This window comes from Lolium rigidum, chromosome 1, assembly GCF_022539505.1.
Source record: "Lolium rigidum isolate FL_2022 chromosome 1, APGP_CSIRO_Lrig_0.1, whole genome shotgun sequence".
In the NCBI taxonomy this organism is placed as follows: Eukaryota; Viridiplantae; Streptophyta; class Magnoliopsida; order Poales; family Poaceae; genus Lolium; species Lolium rigidum.
The window spans coordinates 213,650,887-213,662,241 of NC_061508.1; the positions used below are offsets into that span (position 1 = coordinate 213,650,887).

The 11,355-nt window shown below is 42.2% G+C and overlaps 1 protein-coding gene across 1 annotated transcript; it reads left to right on the top strand.

The window, feature by feature from the left end:
• The first annotated feature begins 304 nt into the window (after nt 1-304).
• Nucleotides 305-3,016, top strand: LOC124689613 (putative receptor protein kinase ZmPK1). Its single transcript, XM_047223120.1, has one exon. The coding sequence runs from the start codon at nt 317-319 to the stop codon at nt 2,747-2,749; it is 2,433 nt and encodes an 810-aa protein (XP_047079076.1). The 5' UTR covers nt 305-316; the 3' UTR covers nt 2,750-3,016.
• Nucleotides 3,017-11,355: the final 8,339 nt, after the last annotated feature.

Here is an 11,355-nt window from a genome sequence, read left to right on the forward strand (position 1 = left end):
GCACATCCGTTTCACTGCACGAATCCGAATGAGTGGTCCAAACTTAATGATGCTTTGAACAGACTTGCAGTCAAACCAACTGAACTAAGAAAATTCTACGGCTCTTAAAGTTGAATAGGATTTTATTCATTGGATCTTTGACAAAACAGAGCAAACCATCACTCTCAAAGAAACACAAGCATTTAAGAGTTCTGTATTAAAGTATAGAAGTATTATTATTGCTTCCTCTGGAGTGTGTAATGCAAGCTGGTTCCTATAATAGCACCGTTTGTGATCATTCTAAAGATCAACTCAGCGCCACTAGACTGCAACAATTATGGATACACACTTTACCCCTCTGTTTCTACTAACTTCAATTCATCTGCTTTTGTGCATTTCGGCTCACGAATTCCTCCTTCCAGGCTCCTTTCTCTCTGTAGAGGATGGCTCTGACTTGCTCCATTCACCAAATGGTGCATTCACCTGCGGCTTCAACAACATTTCTCATAATTCTTTTGTCTTCTCTATTTGGTTCACCAACACAGATGAAAAGACTGTCGTCTGGAGCGCAAATCACCTCCACCCCGTGTACTCCTGGGGATCCAAAGTCATGTTAGATACGGATGGTGGAATGGTTGTAAAAGATTACAATGGCCAGGTCGTGTGGAAAAATGACGTGAACTCTTCAAATGCCGTACAAGCTCAGTTATTGGACACAGGAAACCTCGTCGTGAAGGGCCAAGGTGATATCATTCTATGGCAAAGCTTTGATTCTCCTACTGATACGTTGCTACCAAATCAGAACATTACAGCTGCTACAAAGTTGGTAACTGCTAATAGGTTATTTGTTCCTGCGAACTACAGCTTCCATTTTGACGGTGAACATTTATTTACACCGTTTGATGGTCAGAAGTATATTTCTTTTATCTGTTCGCCAAACCCAGAAGTTGATATCTGTGCAAAGCAAAGGAAGTTATCTAATACCACCACAATTGGGGTTCTTGATAGTTGGGGATATTTCCTTGGAAGTGATAACTTAACTTTTAAGGCTACTGATTGGAGTCTCGGGGTTATGAGGAGGCTAACCATGGATTATGATGGCAACCTTAGATTATACACTCTAAGTGAGGCTAACCGAAAATGGTCGGTCACATGGATTGCATTTCGTCGGACCTGCTTTGTACGTGGTTTGTGTGGTATGAACGGAATATGTGTGTATAAACCTAGGCCTACTTGTGTATGTTCCCCTGGACATGAGATCATTGACCCAACTGACTGGAGCAAGGGTTGCAAGCCGACGTTCAACCTCACTTGTGATGATGGGCAGATAATGAAATTTCTTAAGATACCTGCCACTGACTTCCTAGGTTACGATCGAAGTAAGCATAAATTTGTTTCTCTTGTTGCTTGTCAGAGAATATGCTTGAGTGACTGCAGATGCAAGGGTTTCTCATATTGGGAAGGAGATGGAGGCTGCTACCCAATGTCGTCCTTTCTTGGTGGTGTAGCCAGCCCCGAAATACCTGGTTCTATCTATCTCAAGCTTCCTGTGACATCACAGGTCTTAGGGTCATCAATTCCTGTTTCGGGACCTCTTGAGCTTATATATAGTCCTTATTGTAGTGGCAATGCAGATTCTCTGGATAAATCTAAGAGCAGTCAGGGTGGATCACCGTATTTGTACTTCTATGGATTCTTATCAGTGATATTTTGTGTGGAGGTAATATTTGTGGCATTAGGATACTGGTTTATTTTGAGAAGGGAAGGCATGCAGCTAATAGGAGTACGGCCAGCTGAGGTTGGGTATGAAATGATAACCAACCATTTCCGCAGATACACTTACAAGGAGTTGCAGAGAGCTACTCAAAATTTCAAGGATCAGATTGGGAGGGGGGCATCCGGCCTTGTATACAAGGGAGTCTTGAAAGATAAGAGGGAAGTGGCTGTGAAAAGATTGGCAGACATAAATCAAGGTGAAGAAGAATTCCAACATGAACTGGGTGTGATTGGAAGGATTTACCATATGAATCTAGTGAGGGTTTGGGGATTCTGTTCTGATGGTCCACACAGGATATTGATTTTAGAGTATGTTGAGAACGGCTCAATGGATAAAACTCTATTTGGTAGCAATAGCAAGGGCTCGCATATCTTGCTTGAATGGAGCCAAAGATATAAGATTGCTATAGGGGTGGCGAAAGGATTGGCCTATCTTCATCACGAGTGCTTGGAGTGGGTTATCCACTGTGACCTGAAGCCCGAGAACATACTGTTGGATGAGACCTTTGAGCCAAAGATCACCGACTTTGGCCTTGCAAAACTTCTGAATAGAGGTGGATCCAACAAAAATTTATCGCGAATCCGCGGAACTAGAGGTTATATTGCTCCAGAGTGGGTCTCTAGCGCCCCAATAACAGCAAAGGTTGATGTCTACAGCTTCGGAGTGGTTCTCCTAGAACTGCTGAAGGGGGCTCGTGTTTCAGACTGGGCATCAGATGCTGACGAGGAAGTGGAAATGGTCCTCCAAAGGGTTATTAGGATGCTTGCAGAAAATCTGATGTTGGAGGGCAGCGAACAGTTATGGATCACTGACTTCATTGACTCCAGGTTGAACAGCCAGTTCAATAATGTGCAAGCAAGAACAATGGTCAAGATAGCTGTTTCGTGTGTGGAAGAGGATAGTAGAAAAAGGCCCACCATGGAAAATGTAGTGCAGATGCTTCTTTCGGTTGATGAGTCCAGTGGCATAATGCAGCAGTATTCTATAAGCTAAAAGAAGAGTTTGATGTTTGATATTGTACACAGAATCTATGCATATTCTTGGATCCAAAACAATATATATATGATGTGTATCCATATAAATCAAGAACAGCATGAGCCGCTTGTATACCAATACTGAATTTCGTATTCGATCACACTATGCCAGGTTATGTAGTGCCATAATACTAATATCTGTGCAAAAGTGTATCATAAGAAATTAGGATTTATGTGACCATTTGTGATTTACCATCAATGCAAGATATGTTGGCGATGTGGCTTTTCGTTTCTGAGAATACATGTTCATGGGTGTTGCTGTATTGGTTGAACCTACAATATCGATATTCAGATTTAGGACAACCTGTTTTGCACGGAATTTCATTGACATTTGTTTTGCTTATATCCAGGAGGCAAGTTCAACTATGAAGACAAATCATGGACCCTGTGTAAGTGTAACTAACAATGCATCGTTCATTCATGTCACTACAAAAAGATGTTCAGAGTAAGAACTTCATCGATGGATATATACCTTAAGCTGCCAATAGCCTACTTATCATTTCACAGAGGCAACAAGAGTGGAGCGTGATGGGAGTAAGTATTGTACCTCAAATTTAAAAAACAATGGGTTAATATGCAGATAAAGGGGTAAGTAATCTGCACCCAGAACATTTTAAGCTCTCAATCTGCAGCATGCACTTTGCAACCAACTAGCACAGTGGCCCTCGCAAGCAGGCGGTCTTTACTCCACTGAAAGTGTTTTCTATAAATTAAAATTTTCATATTATCATGCTACCTGATTGAACATCACTATTTTGATTCCATAGCCCCTATTTATAATACATCGCATATAATATGATAATCATGGGAACATAAATTTGTAGACTAATGATCATTGTGTGATTTATAAAATAAACATATACTCTCTCTGCTCCAAAATAAATTTCTATGTATACTAATAACTTATTGTATGGTCATTAGTACATGTTATTAGTGACTAAAAAAACAAAAAATTCCCTAGCTAGCTATTCTATAAGTGGCATTAAACCTACACTCAAAGATAAAATAGGTCAATATCAACATGGTGTAGCGAATTAAAATATCCACTGGAGCAATTACCGGATGTGTTTATGTATAAACATGAAGATAAATCAACCACACTTAACTAAGTATAAGATTGATACATGTATCATTGATGTGCGTGGTTTGCTTCACCATCGAATTTTCTAGCCTTACTTTCTCTTCTTTACTTTAATATAGGGTATGTTCCGTGTATTATAAACAAATACGATGAAATTTCCTAGAAGGGTGTCGCTCGCAAATGCGATGGCATTATCCTTGTTGTGTCAATACTGTGAAATCAACTCATAATTTTAAAGATATTCACATTACACTATATACGGTTCTGTAATCTAGGTAAATACAAACACAAATCCTTATTATGATTTCCATTCTACTATTTTAAATTATTTTGTTCGTCATCCTTATTATGCCAAAAGTAGAATGAAATCAACTCATAGTTTCAAATATATTCACATTACCTTGTGCATAGTTCTATAGTCCACCTAAATACAAAAATAGTTGTGCCATTATGATTTCTATTGTAAGATTGTAAATTATTTTATTCGAACCACTTTTGTTTGAAGCACAACTAAGTAGTCGGAAATATATAAAAAATGGTCTGCCGACGGCCACCCTCGGCATACCGTATATTTCGAGGGCCTGTAACGTGGCTCTAGGCATACACCTACTGCCGCCAGGTTTACGTCGGTGGACGGAACTGCATGTCACATAGCTGGAATCTATGGCGACATCTATGTTTTTGCCGACGGGAAGCTTCAGCATAATGGCATGTATGACGGCGGTCATATTTTGTTGATTACCCATCCCAGAAACCCCCTACATGCCCACCTATATGGTGACAAACCGGTTTTGCCGACAACCATTGTCGAGAGCTTGGCATGTCAGACTGTACACCGACGACCCCCTACATCATTCCACATGTCTACGATTTAAGTAAAATAAAAATGGTCCGCCGACGACCACCCTTGGCATACCGTATATGTCGAGGGCCTCTAACGTGGCCCTAGGCATCCGTCAGCTTCCGTCTGTGGATGGAACTGCATGCCACATAGCTGGAATCTATGCTGACAACTGTGATTTTGCCGACGGGAAGCTTCATCATAATGGCATGTATGACGGCGGTCATATTTCGTCGATGGCCCATCCCAGAAAACCCCCTACATGCCCACCTATATGGTAATAAACCGGTTTTACCGTCAACTATTTTCGAGCGTTTGGCATGTGAGACTGTACACCATACATGTGTACACCGACGGGCCCCTACATCATGCCACGTGTCTATGATTTAAGTAAAGCGCGAATCCAATTTTTGTAGCCTCATCATACGTATGTGGATAACTGGATATTGATCGGATCCATTTTCCGGATAACTGAATATTGATCGGATCCATTTTCCAGAAATTCCTGCCGTTGAGATATTAGTTATGTATATTTTGGCCACTCTACATTCCTATTAACATACGTACTTTTGTACCATCAAATTATAGCCATATAATTAGTTCAAAGTTAAATCATAACTGAAAACCAATTTCAATATATATTATTCTTTTATGTGCAATAAACGTAACGTGATGGTTCTTAGAATACTAACAGGAAAGCTAATGGTTCCTTCCATATATAATCCACGTGGGTCTTTTTTTTGTGGGGAACACGTGATGGATGTACATATAATGCCTCAAGACTGCTCCTTTTATTTTTCATTCCATTGAAAGTTGACACGTGACATATCACATATGTCTATAAAATATATGTTTATGTCTGTTACGTAAAATCTTTATATCTTGTCCATTAAATTTACAGATCTAACGGTTAAATTAATTCTGATGATATGGATCAACGTAGTGTCTCTATTTTAGACCCTGTATTGTGCTTTTAGTATATAATAGATAGATTTGTAGCGCAATTTGGCTCAATTCACAGTAGTAACCTAGTATGGCAATTCCCTAGGTCCAGAACACTACAAGCATGCCCAAATAAATCTCCAATCAATCAGTAAACCTCAGCTCTCTCTATCTCTCTATCGCAACAGAAGGTATCGTCAACTCCTCTCGGCCTCTTTAGATCAAACAAATGAACTGTTTTTTTTTCCAGAAGTGATGTGATTTTGAAATCTTAGTTTATTTGGTTGAGTTAAAGAGGGTTGGGGGGTACGTTAAGGGTCACCAATTTGCATCCTTAAATGGGACTAACTAGTACTTTGAGCTATTGAACATTTTGTCCATGCAGGTCTTTAATTTTGCATTTTGGGCAAATCGTTTAACACCGTACATTCACCCTTCCAGAAAATCTTCTATTCATCACAGAGGGCTACACAGGAATAAATCCACGAAGTCAGGCAAAGCATGCTACCACTCACATAGCAAATTATTTTATGCAGTAAACCGGTCCCCAAGCTGAAGTGAACTTTGCATCAACCGATGTTACCCCCAAGAAGGGATTAGCGGAACTCACTAGGAAAGGTAGGAGTGCAACACGGAGAGTGACCTATGGACCGGAAGCGGAGCGCTGGTTCTGCGGTCGGCGCCGCGGGATCTGGCAGCGACCTCGCCGGCAGGGTGCGCCGTAGGTGGGGGACACGTGAAGGCGGAGGCGACGAGGGCAACGGGAGGGCGCCGATGAGGAGGCGGGGCCGCGGCGCGGCCTGCGGGGGAAATGCTCAGTAGCGCGCGCGCGACTCCTACCGTCCTACGGCTTTTCACCCGCAGGGCTCCCCTGTGTTCCGCGGACCGCGGCCCACGAAGCCCACAAAGCGTGAACAAAATCCATCACATGGAGATGGTACTATATACTGCTCTTCAGTCTTTTTTTTTTAATCAACGGAAAGCTCGATGAGTTCCGCTTTGAATTAACAAAGCCATCAGCTGGCTAGAAACACAATGAAAAAAGCATCAAAAAAGAAACTAAAAAGGTTGTAAATACCAGCTAGAGATACAAGCACATAGTATGAAAAGCTGAAGTACTAGAAAAGCTCGAGTTTTCAACTAATCACTGGCGGCTCGACCTAAAACTTCAAGCACCGAGAGGCCACTTCGAAAAGCAAGACCAAATCAGGCTAGCACCTCCAAAGTTCCAAATAGCTTGAATCGCAAACACCACAAGCAAAGAGGGCATCTGCTAACTGCACCATTGAGAGAGCGAGATCCCAGGTTCCAAGGGGGGGCATCATGACAACGCCTTCAGGAAGGGAAACGGCTCGGGAGCGTCGACGTTGCTCGCACAAAACAAGGTCGTGCAAGGCTTTCGCGGATGCTCCAACACCCACTCCAAGCACCACCTATGGCGTTTCCCTAGAAACCAACTAGAAACCAAGATGGCCACCGGCTAGTGAAAAACACAGGTGCCTCCCGGTGGCAAGGCACCACCTCCGACAACCTCCCTAGGCTCAAGAGCGGCCGCAAAAACCAGGAAGGACAACATATAGAAGAAGCGAACTAGCTTGACCTAAGGCATCGCCAACCCAAAGTCCAAGGAGTAACACGGAAATGACGCCAATCAAAAGGCAACAGAAAATGCGCACACGTAGCAAGCAATCATCATCAGGATGGGCAACGTGGCCAAGTCTCCAAGGATAGAAATGATGTCCATGGACGTCGTCATGTCTGGCAGTGGCCAGAGCCTTGCGGTGCTTTCGCAAATGCAACATCCTACATATCGATGTCCTTGCTAGCCAAAGCAATGAAGAGGCAGCCAAACCGATCCCGCCACCACCACCCCCGCAAAGCAGTGACGGCCGGTTGTCCCTGGAGAACGCGGGATCTCGACAACGTCCCCAAAGGTCGGCATCTGGCTGGAGGGAATCCCAGCTCACCTCCAAGCCACAGATTCCTGGCAAATCCCAGCTCTGAGCACACACCCTAGAGGGGATTCACACCTCCAGCTCCCCCTCTAAACGAGAGGGAAGAAAGGAATTCGCCGCAACAACGGCCACCGGGATATATCCACCTCCCACCGACAGATGCAGATCTCGCCGCAACCCCCACAACAGCTGAAACCCTAGTGCGCCACCCAAGCCAACCCGCTCAAACTAGCCTCTGCTGGCGGCGCACGGCATGGCGCGGAGTGGCTGGGATTCGACGCTACAAGAGGAGGCAAGGAGGAGCTCGACGACGGTGCGACGCGCGTGAGGCAGCAGCCGTGCAGAACACAGAGAACCGCGGCAGGAGGTCCCCCTCCCGCCGTCGGTCACGCGGGCTTCGCCCGGCGGCTTCTTTCAGCTACAGCGAGGGGGGATGGGAGGGCGGCGGTTAGGGTTCCGGTCGCCCTCACAAGAGCGACGCGGGGGGCGAAACGTTATCCTCCGAAATAAAACTAGCGGAAGAACTACCACTCTTCAGTCTTCACCAATGAGGGGAAAGGAAATGGATGGTGTGTTTTCTTCCACGCGACCACGTCCATGTTACCCAACACTCTATTTATTTATTTATTCTTTTGTCTTTCTTCTTTTTTTCCTTGGTTTTCCTTATAATGTTCATTCTATTTTGAGTTATTTTTTCTTTGTTCTCATGATTTTATTTTATTTTCCTACCATCTAGTCTACAAATTATATCCTAGGAATGTGTTCCACAGGCGCTGACATTTTCCATGTATAGTCGTGATTTATTCTAGGTGTTTTAATTTCTTTTTTGTTCCATGTAGTCTATAATGGAGATCCTGCAGTAGCCAAGTTTTGTTTCATGTGCCCTAAATATTGTTTTTTAGTCTTAAATTCGTCTATTTTCTGATTCTATTTCTCTGGTAGTAAATTTTTCTTCCCTTAGTTCCAAATTTGTGTTGATCCTATATCATGATGCAGGCAGCATTCCTTACTTCCATGTGTACTTAAACATTATTCCACATGATGTACTCATGATTTGTTTCCGTCTAAAAAAATTCCGCTTGATCTAAACTTTTTGTTTCGCATTAATGTGATTCTTGTTCCTTGGTCACTAAAGTCATAGACTCGTCCATGGTCATGACTTTATTCCATTTGGTCTACATATTTGTTCCTTATGTGGGCGAGTTTTGTTCCTTATGCAGGCGAGTTTTGTTCCTCTGGTGCTATTTTTTCATTGTAGATTTATTTTTGTTTCCCGTGCACTAAAATTCTTGCTTAAGTGTAGTCGTGATTTTGTTCCATTTGATCTATATATTTGTTCCCCATGAAAATGAGGTTTCTCCCTCAAGTACTAAGAGTTTGTTCCTCGTAGATGTGACTTTTGTTCTTTAGGTGCTTAAATTCTTGTCCAAACTCTAGCCGCGTCTTTATTTCATTTGGTATAAATATTTGTTCCTCGTGTAGATGAGGTTTGTTCCTAGGTGCTAAATATTTGTGACTTTTTATTTTGTGCGTTGTTGCAAATATTTCCCACGAGCATTATTATTTTGTTCCATCGTCCGAACCCTCCTAAATGGGCCACGTTTTCCCAGTTAACATGTTATTTTATATTTTTGGAAAAAATTATAGAAATTATATTTGCTTTCTATAAAATTAATTTTACACTAAAAAGCCCCTCAAAAATACAATAAATCATGTTTATAAAAATAGTGTTCACATATGTTGAACTTGATATGCATGTGTTTACAAACAGGAAAAAAATACAAAAGAAAGGAAAAAAGGAAAAAAAAAAGGTGAAACGGAAAAACGGAAAAACGAAAAAAATTGAAAAAAAATAACTAGAAGAAACCGGAAAATAACCATATTTGCACTCTTTACAAGTCCTTTGATTCCCACCACAAGGTCATCGAGTCGAGTGCATAGCTCTTCAGGTTACTCATTTGCCTTCATGGGAAACAAATCCATCTTGCTCTTCAACATTGCAAGATTGGCTGTCCTGATACTTTAAGTACCTTCATGCAAGTGCTTAGTGCCTTGGTGAATCCTCCCAAACGCCTTTGCCGCTTTCTTGAAGACTCACTCGAGACTCGAGTGAAGCGTGCCCGGGAGAGGGACTTCAGTAGGATGGTGAGTGCTTGAAAGTGGAATTGACAGTTTATATTTTGGCAGAAAGTATTGAACCATCGTCCATTTTCAAATCCTGATTCGCCCAGTTTTTTTTTTTTTTTTGAAAGACAAATGGAATATTCATTCTGAAAAGAAGGATCGTCATCTTAGAGCCGTTGACACGATACTTTAGCGCCATGCCACCCACCACGTGAGTACATAGGACGCAACGTAATGGATCTGCAGCTCAAAGTTTAAAACATCAGGTACTCAGGTAGTCAAGCTGCAATGCTAAAAGTCACCGTTAAAAGTTGTGGCAACAGATTGTACAGCTAACTGAAGAAGCTATCAGTTTATATCACATTGAATCTCCCCAACGGAAGTTTCATGACTAGCACACTTTTCTTAAGGGCGCACTATCTTGGGGGCGCATGTCACATGTAATGGATCAGTAAGCCAGTTAGTAATCAAAGAGGTGAATTATTTTCCAAATAACTTAGTTACACAATTGCGCAAGTGAATCAAGCACTTATGAACATGCTTGCTTAAGAGGATTCACATGGTAAAGCTCACCCTTTGTCATGTGCCAGAGGAGTAGCATTGTGATTGGCAAGTTTGTTGCTGCAGTTTTAGAATTCAGAGCGCTAGTGTTAATGCTCTCCAACGACTGGAGATAAATTTGCGAAGTCTCCACTCTCCAGTCTGATGCTAACATAAATTTGCGAAGTCTCCACTCTCCAGTCTGATGCTAACATTCCGCGGAAAGCCAAATGGATTGATGTATCGCAATGCATGAAGCCATAAACTGTTATTTTCCTGTATGAATGCTCGATCTTTGAATTTTCATGGACTGTTATTGTCAAAGGTCGGTTTCTTTTGAAAAAAAGGTGAGGACGATCTGCCTACTTGCACCAATGATATCACTATTATTGCAATTTTGCCATTTCTTTCTGATAGTTATTGGAATCTGTCGCCTAAGGTGTCTGGGCAGGTGGATCATGGCGGTGTCCTCCTGAGGCGGTGCTCATGGGGAGATCGCGCACGGCGAATTGGAAAATGTTATGGCCCATGTCCTTGTACAAATTGGACACCGCGTGAATGATAGACCACGCAGACTTGGCAAAGTGGACACTTTATTTCCCTTATCAGATGCATGATAGATGATTGAACGAAGCACAAGTGGCTTGAACCATACCCCTGGAGTTTTATTTGAGGAGTATACATCAGCCAGCTGAAAGCCTGAAACAAGGAACGATTCTACAACGCTGAAACTTGAAAGACAAACACTCGCCAGAATAGTTGAATTATTGACTAAATAGAACAAGTTGCCACTCAAGAAAAAGACAAGAAGATGTCTGAGAGAAGGCTATGTGCAACCATAATATCCATGCTGCAAAGTTGACCATTTTAAATTGGACCCGGCAACCATTGTAGGACATAGCAAATTAATTGCTCATGTATATTGTGGTCACCGCACAATTGAAATAATCGAGTATTTTTCACTTATCTGCTTATCAAGCACGAGTGGCCCAAATTGAATGGTGCCTTGGAATCAAGCCATCATTCTCAAGCATATAAAAATTTCGTGTTAAACTATAGAAGCATATCGATTCCTCTGGAGT